Raw genomic sequence first — 14,214 nt, 5'->3', positions numbered from 1 at the left:
TTTGTCTGTTTTTCTCCACCTACATATGTGGATTGTCCATATGGATCCAGGGATAGAAATAGCCTTTTATCTAACTTGAAGCCTATTTGCTTGTTTTTGCGAGCAAACTGTTTACCATCTTTCCTAAAAGCTATGGCAAAACTTCAGTGCTGAATACTGGACCAAATATAAATAGAGAGGAGGGCTTTTGCTAACACCGTAGATCCTGGAGGCTGCTGTGGGAAAGTAATGGCCTTATGGGAGATTATACGGAGTTATGGTCACATCAGACAAATTTATGAGGAAGTTGATGTGGAGATGGATCTCCACCTATCAGCTGCTGTTTTGAGAGCTGTCTTGAGAGTTAATGCTTTGCCCCTCAGCCCCTTCTTAATTTTCCTGCACCACATTTCATCGGATCAACTGTGGTTTCTTTTCCCCTGGGCGGTCAAGTGTTGAGCTTTCCTTGGTAGCAAGTTGGGTGGCACGTGAAAAACGTTTCGGATTTCAGATCTACTGTTTCTCAACACATCTCTTTTTTTTGAGTCGGTTATGGCACTTCCTTGAAGAAATGCCAAAAGTTCTACCCAGCAACAGCAACTGCGTGCAACTCCTCTTGCCAAGTTAACATACCATCATCTATTAGCTTATGTCAAGGAACATGTCATTGGAGATGTCAAACTAGGCAAGATAATCTCCCAAAAATGTCCTTTTATTTGACCATGGCATGCCACAAAGGCTTGACATTGTTTCAGAAAAGGACATGATTCATGTAGTTTCATTCCAGGGTCAAAGCTTTGGTAAGTTAGTCGAGGGAAAGCAAGTAGTGAACTTTGTGAGACATGACATGCGTAGACATGAAAACAAATGTATAGTCTTTACAGTTATTTTTACTGTTTGTCTTTCCAGGGACAAGGGTGGACGCAGACCAAGCTGGGCCAGGCTAGGCCAGGCTAGGCCTAGCCCTCTTTCTGGTCTTACCAGGAAGGCCAGCAACCTCTCTGGGATTCCTACATTCAAGGAGCAGGGAGGACTTTAGTTTGTTCTTCCAGAGACTTCACCAGACCCCCCCCCCCCCCCCCCCCCCTTGAGTTGAATTAACTTGGATTCCAGTCATAGTTCCTCATATCGGGCTTGAGGAGGCCAAACTGGTCTGTTACGTCTTGAGCCTTTCCATGTCTAGGTGGATCCTCTCTGGATGTTGGCAGCAGCAGGATGGATTTGGGTGCTGATCTGACAGGTGTCACCTTGTTGCAGCGCTGCCACCCCCCCTCCGTTGGCTGCCTTTTGTCCTTTCCTTCCCCAATCTTTAAAGGAAAGCCCCTTCCTCTCTCCTGGGGCTTCCCAGAGCCCCTTTCAAAAGGGCCTTGTAGGAATTATAGGTCGTGTTGTTGAAACGATTGACATTTCAAGAGGAAGAAGGAATATTAGATAATAAACGACAGAACAGATCAAAAATTCACACCTTCTATTTAAATTTTTTTTTCATTAGTCATCCCCTTTGCTTTTTATTTTATAGGAGGATCTTTTCATTTGCTGGTTGATATTTTTATAGCTTACATCTAGGTTGTTCCGATTGCTCCCTTAAAAATCTAAATACAGAATTCCTCTTGTAGTCGTAGCCGGTGGGAGTGATGTCTGAAAGCAATAGCTGCAGCAAAGCGGTGAAATTCATTGCTCCGGCTCCCCCTCCTCCCTCTGCCTCCCCCTGTCCATCACCTCAAACCCCCCATAAGAATGTGAACGGCTCTGCCAGTTCAGACACACACTTGGTGGAGAAGCTTGGTGAACATTCAGAGGTCCGACGTCGACGACACACGATGGAGAGAGACTCTAAAACAGCCGAGCACCGCTTCTTCCGCCGAAGTGTCATTTGTGACTCCAACGCCACCGCTTTGGATCTGCCCAGCAAAGCGGCTGTGATACTCACCTCACCTCCAGACTGTGAAGGGAGTCCCACCTTGTTCCCTCCCCAACCTTCAAGGCCTGGACCTGGAGTGCGAGATGCTGACGTTCAGGAGACGCTAAGAGGGCCTTATTTGCAATGCACAACCCTTCAGCCTGGTTTCGGACCTGGAGGGACACTTTTGAAGGGGCATTTACAAAATACTGTGGAAGAGTCATGTGTGGATAGTGTCACACTTGCTGTTTCCATTCAATGCGGTATTGAACAAATTCCAGATAGGGCAGTAAAAGAGCCCAGCCCGACAGTATTGGATGTTAAAGACAAAAAAACAGAAAAAGAGCCTAATACCACGTTTCTTTCAAGAGGGACAGAGGACACGAAGGAGGTGGCAAAAGACAGAAAAACCATAGAACCTGTGGATGAAGGTAGCGTTAGCAGTCCGACTGAGGAGAAAGAAAAAGAGACAGAGCTAGCGAAAGCACGGGCTGAGCAGAGAGAGGCTGAGAAACGAGTTCAAGAGGATATAGAGGAGGCGGAAACCAAAGCCGTTGGGACTTCACCTGATGGACGCTTCCTGAAATTTGACATCGAGATAGGGAGAGGGTCCTTCAAGACAGTGTACAAGGGGCTTGATACAGAGACAACTGTAGAAGTGGCGTGGTGTGAGCTACAGGTACGTCCAGACCTTCAACTCTGCTGTCTGTCCCCTTCTGTTGTCTTACCTTCATTGCCATTTTGCCTGCTTGTCTATGTCGTGTCCAAATTCCTTCCAAGCATTGAATTCTTCTTTTTTTTAAATTCTTTATCTTATTTTTACACTGAGTTGTTGCGGGTGTTGATAATGTGAGAACTTCCTGCTCACCTGTATAAATGTTGATGCAATCAGGTCATAATCTGATTGAAACACAGTGGAATCACTTCCCAGATGCAGTTGCATTTGGTGTTTGGTTTTCTGCTCCAGTGGGGAGAGGCCTTGGTAATGATGCATTGGGTCGGAATGGTCCAGATATTTCTGTGTATAGTTGGCTCTTGATTAGTTAGTCTCACTTTTGACTTGCTGTGGGCATAATCCCATTTACTCTGAGGCCATGCGTAATATTGTTTCGGTTGTGGATGTTGATGCTCTTTTATACTGACATCACAATTCAGCACTTTTTATTGTCTGAGCAGATTTGAATTGATAGATTTGGTCTTTGGGGTCACTTTAAAAAAAAAAACAAACTTGAATGCATTTAGCTTGACTGGTTTATGACAGTTCTAAAATGAGCAGTTGTTCCTTGGGTTTTGTGGTGTTCTGATGATATTAAATTACTCAGAAGGAACTGACGAATGATGCACTTTATTCCCTCGAAGTCTATTTCCCCCCCTGCTGTTTACCTGCTAATATTTGATTGACATGTGTGAACAGGCGCTTCTGTGGTGAGCTGTGTTGGTTGTGCATTATTGGTATGAATGCATTTTTTTTTTTTGTCCAAAGCCTGTTGAAAATAGGTTAGACAAGTTGGGTTATGACTGGAGACTTGAAATCCCCAGACTGTCTGTGTGTGAAATTCAGGTACTGCAATAAAATAAATACTAAATATGTATGAGTACTTCCTAGCTGCTCTAGCATATTTTGTCTTTGGCATTAGACTACTGGGTATGCCTCATTCTGACAGCGGGGAATGAATTACTGTGCAACAAGATCTCAAGTCCATAGAATGAAAAAGATACAGGATGGCTTACCCTCCATCACAGGATGTGGTTGCTGCATTATTATGAGCTGATGCAACTCGTACAGGGTTGCATTTTTGAATCTTTGGCGGGAGATACGTGAAGGCAAGAAAGTGCTAAGGACAGTAAGCGCAGAGGCAGAGGTGTTAGTCGACAGAGGTGTTCAGCCTCTCAGACTACTCATATGATGTGAGCAGAGACTTTTAGTGAAGGAGTAAGTGCTCACGAGGAGCTGCTGTTGCTAAAGAAACAAACCTACATATACAATTTAAAAACTGCATTTTCCATGAGACATGGCAGTTTTGTTTTGTTGGTTTTTTTTTGCAGATACTTACAGAGAAGCAATGATCTAATTGACTGCATACTGACAATTGTTTGTTTCATGTCACAAATCAAGTCAGGAAGATTGATTTAATTTCCATGTAAATGAAAAGGTCAAGAGGCTGTAAGACTAAGTTTTGTGATCTGTTACTTTTTAACATGTTTTGCCAGTGTGAAAAATCATGCATGAATTAATTCAAACCAGCTGAGGTGAGACTTAAATGGTTTTCTCTGCAAATGTGTTTTTGTGTTATTATATTGTGTGTGTGTGCGTGCACGCGCGTGCACGTGTTGTTTTTCTGTCATCTCCATCACAAGATGCTCCTCGAGTCTTCCTGAATCCCAGGAGCTAAAATCAGCTTCGCCTTATGCCCCGCGTCTAGGAAACGCCAGCTTGTTTATCACAAAACAAACATTAAGCTTCTGTTGAGCTTTCTCTCTCTGTCGCACATGCCCATTTCTTTTTTTCTTTTTCTGTCTCCTCTGGTTGTCGTACTTCTCGAAAAAGGAAGAAAAAAAAGGAAGGGGAAAGCCTGCAAGTCATGACACGGCTCAGTGTCAAGCAGGTCTTTCTCGGGTCAGGTTCACATGTCACATTGATTTTACTGAATCAGTGACTTGGTCGTAAACTGATGCATCAGTTGCTTTAATTAATTCCAGCGTTGAATATATCAAGGATTACTGGGACTAAATGTTCCATCTATATTTCATATACTTCATTAGTTATGTAATGGTATTTAAGGCCTGTGGTTACTAGACTATACTGAACGCATGCAGTGACAAGTAGGCTTCCCTGGATATAATCTCAGTAATATCTCAGTATGCACATAGGCTACAGATTATAGTTTTTAAGGGAGCAGGAGGGGACTCCGTCTGGTCTCTTTTTAAAGTTATATTAGTCTGTGCAACAGATGCTTTATATCCAGGTGCCTTCACACACCTGTTTGTAAACCGTCATCATGAGAGTCTGTGCTCACCATGTCACAAGATTGATTTTAAGCACTGGATAGTGTAGCAAGCAAAGATTCAGGATTAGCGTTTGCAGATGACTGCCTAGCTAGTGGCATCCCTGCCAGGACTAAACATCAGGTATTTCTTTTTTTTAAAAGCATATTTAAAGATGCCATTTAAAATGAAAGTCTAAGCATGAGTAGCAAACTTTCAGCAGATCCTGCAAAAGTGCTTGTCATATTGTGTTGTGTCTTTGGGATGGAAAAAATTTGATTAGAGCGACAGGAAATGCAATCATTTGATTGGAATATGCAAGTGAACACAACTTGCTACAGTGATATTCCCCTACACTGATTTCTTCCCCTAGGAGGCGGGACTTCCTGTGGGTGGGGCAGGGGCAGGTACAATAGGCAAAAATGTTCAAGAGTTAACCTTCACTGTGCTACATTAGTGGTCCCTTCCGTGTGTGTGTGTGTGTGTGTGTGTGTGTGTGTGTGTGTGTGTGTGTGTGTGTGTGTGTGTGTGTGTGTGTGTGTGTGTGTGTGTGAGTGTGTGAGTGAGTGAAAGATGACTGAGCGTTTGCTGACATGAGCCAGAATGGCAAGAGTAGAGTTACACACACACACACACACACACACACACACACACACACACACACACACTCACGCTACAGCCAATCCCATTCACTCAGTGGGTGGGCATGGCAACTGGAGATCTGTGGGAGTGAAGATCATCTGGAACTTGTCGATTATCTTTATGTTTGTATGAATATGTGTGTGCTTTGTCATTATGTTTGAAACTATTTGAGTCCAGTCCATTTGTGAGTAATCTTGTGTAAATTCATTTTTTTTGGTGATATACATATTTAGGGGGTTGTGTCTTTACATTCTTATGTATCCGATCCAAAGCAATTTAACCTGATGAATCCAGAGATGAATGGAAGTTCAAGGGGAGGACCATGAAGGAGATAAAGCAGACAGTTTGCTTCAGATTTTAGTCAAGACATCAAATTGCTGGATAGAAAGGGGGAGTAAAAGAGAGAGAGAGAGGAGAAAGAAGGTCACTCAGAAGCTTATTTAAAATTTCTGTGTTATATTAAATCATAGATGGTGGATGGAAAAGAGGAAGCTGACACGTTTTATGGAAAGAAGAAGGTAGTAGCTCTTCAGTTTCTATTTTAGTCTGATCAAAACCTCCTGATTGCTTAGAAATTAGGTGGTACCTGAATGCGGTTTTGATAGAAATAAACAGAAATCTGTAAACAGTCAGGCGCACAAGCAAAACAAACTTTCAGTAAAATGCAGCAGATTCGTATACATGCGGCATGAATGTGTGCAGTCAGCAACAGGCGGTAAAAGAAATCAGAAAGGAGGGACCATAAAGAACAGACCCTGGCTGGAGGATGGAGGGAGCAGGGTAAAAGGTCAAAGTTCAGCCCTTTTGTGTCAGAGGGGATCGCTGTGAGCATGTGCAGCATTCGGTTACCTTCACGGGTAGAGCAAAAGTTACAGATGAAGAGCAAAACTGAGCTTCATAAGAAATAAAAAGCAGCTGTAGATGGAGGACAGGTGGTTAGAGGAGACAGGGTGGGGGGTAGGTAGTGGGGGCGCTAAGGGAGTCTAGTGAGAGAGAACATAGGGAGAAGGGAGGGGGGAAAAGTGGGAGAGGAGAGACAAAGGAAATGAAAAGGGAGGAGGAGAAACCGAGGAGGAAAAGAAGAGGGACCCCTTGTGTCTGTGTATGTTTGTGTATGACCTCAGGCTCTTAGCTCGGCTGCTACTCAAAGACCTTGAATATGCTCTCAACAGCAACACAAGGCGGATTAGCCCCCTCCCCATATACACATGCGCACACGCATGCTTTCAGTGGTGGTGGTGTGTGTGTGTGTGGGGGGGGGGGGGGGTAGAGGCTCAATAATGGGTCATTCAATCACTGCAAAAGAGGGAAACTGGCCTCTGAGCTTATTTCGTGCACGTATCCAATAAATTCACCCCTAAATCCTTCAGCTGATTGACCCAAACGTCTTGTCATCTCATAAATTTACAATTTATGAAGCGCTGGATTTAATTGTCTTTTGCTAAGCTGTGTAGCGATTTGCTGATCGTGATGACCCATTTAAACCTGGTATTTTGTCCATGCATCAGTAGAAGGATTGGAGATGGGAAATGAAGGGGGGGGGGGGGGGTAAAAAAAAAAAGGAATTGTGCAGGGAGGTGCAAAAAGCGAATAAGAGCAGGATTAAGAGAGGAGGATATTGGGATGTTTGTCAAGATTGTTTATCCTGCATTTCAAAATTGTAACGTCCCGAAGGCACTTTCACTGAACAACAGCTTCTGTGTCGCACTCGGTTTCCGTGCAAATTATGAGGCTTCATTTGAACAATTTAGTTTTTGTGTGTTTTTCATTATTTATGTAATTGTGGGAGGAAAAAGACTCTTTAAAAGTATGTTTATAGGCATAAAAGTACCTTGCCACACAGTTTCTAGTGTTCGATGTTTTAATGACACATGCAAAATGATTTATTTTGATATATTCTTGTACGAAAAGAGCTGCATCATACATCTTAGTGAAAGATAAATATGCCCGAACACTCTGAGGCCAGGCGGGCTGAGGTGAAACGGTTAGACTAGAGGTTCAGATTTCCCTGACAAAATAGCAAACTGCAGCTGTGTGTCGAGCCTGCAGCGAAGGCATCTTCTCACTGCTGATTGATTTTGAAGTTGCTATTAAGCAGTTATAGCCACCCCCCTGCCCCACACACCTCCTGAAATTCTCTTTCTTTCTCTCTCTCTCTTTCTCTCTCACTCACACACACACACACACACACACACACACACACACAGACACAGATGAAAAAAAAACCACACTCTTAGAAGGAATGGAAACTGTTTGCTGCCTTCTCGTAAATGTTTTAAACACTGGCTACAAATAATGCTCTCAGTTCCTTTTCCTTGTTAGCTGTTAAGCTCATGTGTCGGTGAATAAATGGAAGTCTATATATGACTGTGTGTGTGTGTGTGTGTATCAGTGGGGGTGTGGCTATTTGTGTGCTGCAGCTCGCATTGGAGATCTTCCAGCTGACTCTTAAATTATATAAAACTTCTGCGTTTATTTATTTAAACTTGCACAACATTTAGTTCATTTGTAATGCGATAGATTGAGAGTTAACCCTGTCTTCGTCCGAGTGGAAAATCACCACCAGGCCGCCAGTATAGGTGTGTGTCAACCTTTTTTTTTAAACGCCTGTCTAGATTGGCCATCAATCATCATGATAACACCGCTGTTAAAGCTGTCATTGTCATCTAATAAATCTACTTGTACATTTCAAACAAGGAAGTTGCCACCACGGCTAAAGAAGCTTGTTACTTTCCTTCAGTCCTTCAATCCAAATGGCGAGAGAGTGAATAAACCCCTAATTGCCCTTCCAAACAATGGTACACACACACACACACACACACACACACACACACACACACACACACACTGCATTCCAGTAGATCAATCCCTGGCACACGCTCATGTATATAAACACCCACAGCAAAGATGTGTAGCTGTGATATGTAAAGGCCCCAGAGCCGAGCCAGGTGGATTTATGAGTGATAAGACAGGAAAACGCCGTGGGCTGATGTTCCCTCTTGTACAGCTCTGATGTCAGATAATCTGGAGATGAAAGAGGAGAGGAAATCTCGTTTTTATTCATTTTATTTTTCATTCTCTCACTATATCACTTAAGTTGTTTTATCATTTGAAGTCAGGGAGTCAGCCCAGGACAATAGGCCTCATGAAACTGGATATTATCCCGATGCTTATGTTGCAATATGATAGTTTTGATATGGTAAACATGAAAATGAGTTCATTTGACCGATTTCACCTTGAAAATGATGCCCCGAAAACAAAACTACTGGCGTCACCTCTTCAACATACAACATATGCAACAGCGTCATGCATAATATCCACTATTTGATCCCAATGTACAAACAGTTTCATAGAAACTAAAGATCTATACATCAGGAAGTTTGTTCCCATGAAATCATTTATTTAGCAAAAGTTTTTTTTGTTGGAAATGTGACTTTTGCTCAATAAATCCTGTGACGGAAGTTTCATGGTGTGTGCGGACATCGTGTTTTTCTGAAGTTGTTTGTTTAGGATCATTTTAATGGATGTGTGTGTGTGTGTGTGTGTGTGTGTGTGTGTGTGTCCTTTTTTAAAAGTTTTTTTTTTTATTTTTTTCTAATGAAAAATTTCAGAACTTTTGTTGCTTCCATCAAAATTTGTGCTCTTGACCTCACGTAAGCCATGATTGTGCTTCGAAATATTAATTCACCAAAACAAACAGTTTAGGGCTGTAGTTATTCATGTTTGCACTCATTACAAATGATCTTCAGCTGCCATTTTTACCATACGGCTGCTCAACAGACTTTGATGAAAAGGTATCATGTCAGTAAGCAGCTGTGACAATAACAAAGGAAGAGACACAGAACAGTTGATGCTTCCTCATATGCAAACCATCCTCATCCTTCCTTCCGTATGTGTGCGTATGTGTGTGCGTGCGCGTGCGTGCGTTTCCCCTTACGGTGAACAGTAAGGTCAGGCCACTCTACCTTCAAGAATACCATGTGTGTCGTTTTAAGTAGCGCGTCACATGATCGAAGTGCTGTTTCAGGTTACCGTATAAGGGTGGTGTCACGAAACCAAAAAACTAATAAATGACAACACTCTTATTTCCACTCATTCTTATACACTTCAAAATACCGCATGTAGCTAAGACCTTCCACCTACTGGGAGGAAATATTTTATCACATGTAAATCCTGCTTGATAGCTTTGGAACTGTTTGCGCTAACAGTGGTGTGTGTGTGTGTGTGTGTGTGTGTGTGTGTGTGTGTGTGTGTGATGTGAGTGAAAGATGACTGACCTTTCTCCCCTCACTCAATGTGTTTGTTTTGAGAAAAAACAACAACAACCCAAAAAGATATCTGATATGAAAGATGCTGAGGTGTTTCGGTGCTAAATAATCTGGGCAAGAGTGTTACGTCACACAGGATATGTGTGTGTGTGTGTGTGTGTGTGTGTGTGTTAATCATGTCAGTGCAATTTTGATTAGAATGATTCTTACAGTGTAGTTTAATAGAAATCAGGATGCTTTTGTTGTTGACTCCTGGAAAGGTGTGTGTGTGTGTGTGTGTGTGTGTGTGTGTGTGTGTGTGTGTGTGTGTGTGTGTGTGTGTGTGTGTGTCTCTTGCTGGGCGAGTCAGGCACCGCGAATGCATCAGGCAGATGTTAGATGACTTGCACAGCGAAACACGATGACAGAGTTTTGCTCTCCGCCTTCTCGCTTCCCATCCCTGCTTTGCTCTTTCCAATCTCTGCTTGCGTCATCTATTTCTGCTCATCTCATTATTTTCCTTCTCTCATCTGTTCCCTCCATCTCAATTCCTCCCCCTTCTCCTCACATCAATCTCTCTCTCTCTCTCTCCCTCTCTCTCTCTCTTCCTCTCTCTCTCTCCCGCTCCCGACTTGGATTTCACACATCAGGAGGAACTTTGTCTGGTTCCACCTCTCATTCATATACATAATAGATCTTTTTGTAACCTGACATCTCTGATCCAAGAGCTGCACTTGCTCATTTTATTTTATTTTTTTCCCCCTGGACTTGTGGTTTTACAAAATAATGTAACTATTGTTTGACTAAGTTTGTGCCTGATTAGCGTAAAGCACCTTTTTTTTGTTTTTGTGGATTCTTTTTTTTTTGTTTTGTTTCCCACCAGGAAGCTTTCTAGACAATACTGATATTGTGAGACTAATCACTTCCTGGAAATCCAGAGCAGCGATTGGCTGACAGTGGCAGATTGGCGGTGAGGCCTTAGGTTTTGTTTTGAGGCTGAAATGACAAATCTGGGATCAAATGGACGGCGTCTCATTCCCCACACTGATGGAAAGGACCGTGAATGCACCACGCAAAAAAATAAATCATTTAATTCAATTAAGTCAAATTTAGATAAATTGAGTTTATTGCTGGTGAGTCTGTTAAAGATGCACAAATTAATACTTCTTAGACAATCTTTGTGACTCACCTCAAATTTACAGCATATAAATGCATTTTCACAGCCCCCCCTTTTTTCCCTTGTATTTTAAATTAATATATAAATATTTCATGTATCAATTATCACAGAAATGTACTTGATACTGTTGTCATTGTATTCAAAGTGTCACCATAGTATCGTATCAGGAGTTACTGTGGGATTCCCACCCTTATATATTACATCCATTGTAATAAAAATTCAACTCTCTGAATGAACTACAAAGAGAAACGTCTTTCCTCCGGATGCATTACTTCACCACTGTGGTAAAGTGTGTGTCATACACTGTATATATAATACCAGACTACCCAGTTGGCACCAGTTGACACTGGCTCTGCTTGAAGTGAACCACCTAGGGTTTCAATTACAGGGCAGAATCTAAAACCGCAGGAAAAATGTAAATGACACATTCGGCGGTGTAACATTTTTCCTCCCCCCTCCTCCCCACAGAAGTGGAACGCTGCTGATAAAGTTCCGTGTCATGTGCATAAAACTCAATCACAGATGGGTCTGTTGTCAAGGTCTTTATGAAAGGGAGAGAATCAGTGCACGGCCTGCAGCCCTCTGCAATGAAAGGTTTGAACTGTTTTAAACAGCAGTAAATAATAAAAATAGACAATCAGTATCTGGTAATATGAGGCAGACTCATGTTTAACATGTGGGATGTCGCTGATTCGCTGCAGGAAAGATAACGTGTAGGACACTTAGATTTCCTGCCCAGATGCTTGTATATTACAGGCTGGACAAATCAATCAAAATCAAACAAAAAAATATTTACAATATGGCTTAAAGCAATTTTCAAATTTCAAATTTCACAGGAAGGAAAATACCATATTAGATTAAATTTTGTGGTGTTGCAAAGATATTTTTGGAGAGCTCATAGATATATTTTAGACTGGAATTTTATTAGTATTTTTTTTAAACAATGCTTTGGAATAAGTGTGGTGTTTTAGATCATCGTTGTGCTCCACAGCTCTTAAAAGTGTACTCCACTATTTTCATATTGTACCTGTGAAACATAGGGATACAGTTAAACATCTGTATCGCCAACTTCAATAGACAAAGTATGTCAGTGTTATAACTCATTTCACTCGAATTCCTCTCACATCCACATAATAATCGTAACGATCATGATAATTAACTTTAATTTATGCCATCTTTCATTCAAAGGTTGCAGATCAAAGTGGAAAATAACTTTAAAATCATGTTAAAAGTGAAAATCGGCAACAACCAGCTTTCTTTTGAAAACATCTGGCGAGTTGACTTCCGCGCTGATTATCAACGGGTATCGTTTGATCCGTTTCGTCACAGTTCACGTGATGCTCAGCTGAGCGTAACGCGAACAGAGAAGTCGATGAAATGCTTGTCACCTTCATACATGTTCCTTCTGTCGCTGATGCGAGGAGATCAACTGGTCACATCAGGGTTCACTGCTGGTTCATTAGACCAGGCACACTTCCTGTAAAGAGGTAGAGGTGACGGGTGTGTGTGTGTGTGTGTGTGTGTGTGTGTGTGTGTGTGTGTGTGTGTGTGTGTGTGTGTGTGTGTGTGTGTGTGTGTGTGTGAGACCCCAGTCTAAAATAGTCTAGCAGAAATCTGCATCAGCGTAAAAGGACCTGAACTGCACTTCCAGGCTGCTTGCTTTACAACCCTGTTTGCTGGTTAATGTCTTTTTTTTCTGTGTATTTAGTCTTTTTTTCTTTTGTCAGTGACCTGGGTCTCTTATTCTGCATGTTTGGAGGGAGGGGTGATGGTGATGGTGGTGGTGGTGGGGGGGGGGGGGGGGTGACTTCTCTTCGCTTTCATTGTATCCCTCCCAAATTCCCCACATTCCAATGATAAGATGTCATTCCAGTGGTGTGGATAAAGATGAGGCGGGGTGTTGGGGGTGGGGGGGGGGGGGTTTATACTGTGAACCCCCCCAGTTATAAAAGTGTGTTCTGTGCCTGGATCTCATCTCCCTCTCTGTCTCTTGCTCTGCCTTTTTTCATTTGTACGTTTTAAATGACGTCGTGATGTTTTGTGGTTGAACTACTTTAACTACTGTCACTGACCCGGTAAATTTGATTCATTAACAGATTCCAGTCTAACCTTCTTCCGCGTCACCTGTTGTATCACATACCAAATGTGTTAGCAAGCAGCATTCCTGACAACTTAAAACTCGTAGAAAACTCCTTAAGCCGAGGTCAGGGGTCTAGTCACCGAAGGTTCGCTGATTCGATCCCCGGTTTCCCTAGAAGACAAGATTCTGATACCTCCCTTGATAGTTCGCCGTTTGAGATGTAGTATCTCATAATTACTGTTATCTTGGTGTAGTAGTCCAGCTTTTACACGTAGGGTTTCAGTCAGACTAACTAAAGTGCAGTTTTAGTGGGACTAAGAGAATAAATCAACTTTTTCTCATGTGATTTAAGTTTTCTTAAACATTTTGGGGCATTTTTCAGCTATTATCTTGATTTTAGATGTTAGAGAGGATACAGAAGATGAGACTGAAGAGAGGGTGGCTGTCACACGCGTCACCTGGACTCAACGCCGTTGGACATTTTTTTTTTTTTGTGGATGAAATTTAGGAATTCAATTCTTTCTTTGTTCATATTTAATGTCTACTTCTGCTCACGAGGGAATCTAATGTGGCAGATTATTTAGTGAGAGGTTTGCGGATACTACTCTGTAAAGTCGAGTAATTATTTCTCTACAATCTTTTAAATACGACTAATTTTTTTAGTCCAAGAGTTAAGTTTGGCAGCCAACAGCTGGGACCGATAACACGCTGTTCAGATTGGTCTATATTAAGAGGGTTCAGTTTAAGGTGATTGATGATGCAAAAAAAAAAACAGCCATGTTTTGGGTTTAACAGGTTCACTCTCTTCTGGAAATAGAACGGGAGAGAAAGAACAAAGAGTCATCTTGAGACACTGTCTGTTTGTTTGTCACTTTGTCATTCTGTTCTTTTCCCTCTTTTGTCTGTCTGTCTGTCTCTCTCTCTCTCTCTCTCCATGACCTTAACTAATACCTCTGGGGAAAAGAGAGAGAGAGATGGAGAGAAGGGACAGAAAGAGGAAAAGAAGAGCTGGGATTTTTCCCTCACATTTTTTTCTCTCTTTCTGTCCTATAAATAGCCGCCGAGTGTCATCTGCTGAGCCATAACTGGAGCAGAATGAGTGGAGACTGTGTGTCGGGACGGGTTAAAGAGGGAATAAACACTCACAGGCCAATTTATTAGGTACTCTTACAGTACATCTCCCTGGACGTCTGAAAAATAAATA

The 14,214-nt window shown here is 42.1% G+C and overlaps 1 protein-coding gene across 8 annotated transcripts in view; it reads left to right on the top strand.

Moving 5' to 3' along the window:
- The first annotated feature begins 1,055 nt into the window (after nt 1-1,055).
- The window catches only part of wnk1b (WNK lysine deficient protein kinase 1b), an 89,788-nt gene continuing 76,629 nt past the window's right edge, over nt 1,056-14,214 (top strand). For all 8 annotated transcript variants that reach the window (XM_086202133.1, XM_086202131.1, XM_086202130.1 and 5 more), the window contains exon 1: nt 1,056-2,558. In XM_086202133.1, the coding sequence (XP_086058259.1) occupies nt 1,614-2,558 (945 nt within the window). In that variant the 5' untranslated portion in view covers nt 1,056-1,613. The remainder of the gene's footprint in view (nt 2,559-14,214) is intronic.

This window comes from Aulostomus chinensis, chromosome 4 (assembly GCF_037954235.1).
Source record: "Aulostomus chinensis isolate RoL2024-O1b breed Wild chromosome 4, RoL_Achi_v1.0, whole genome shotgun sequence".
Classification (NCBI taxonomy): domain Eukaryota; kingdom Metazoa; phylum Chordata; class Actinopteri; order Syngnathiformes; family Aulostomidae; genus Aulostomus; species Aulostomus chinensis.
Note: the sequence above shows the minus strand (reverse complement) of the source record. Positions and strands in the feature narration are given on the sequence as shown.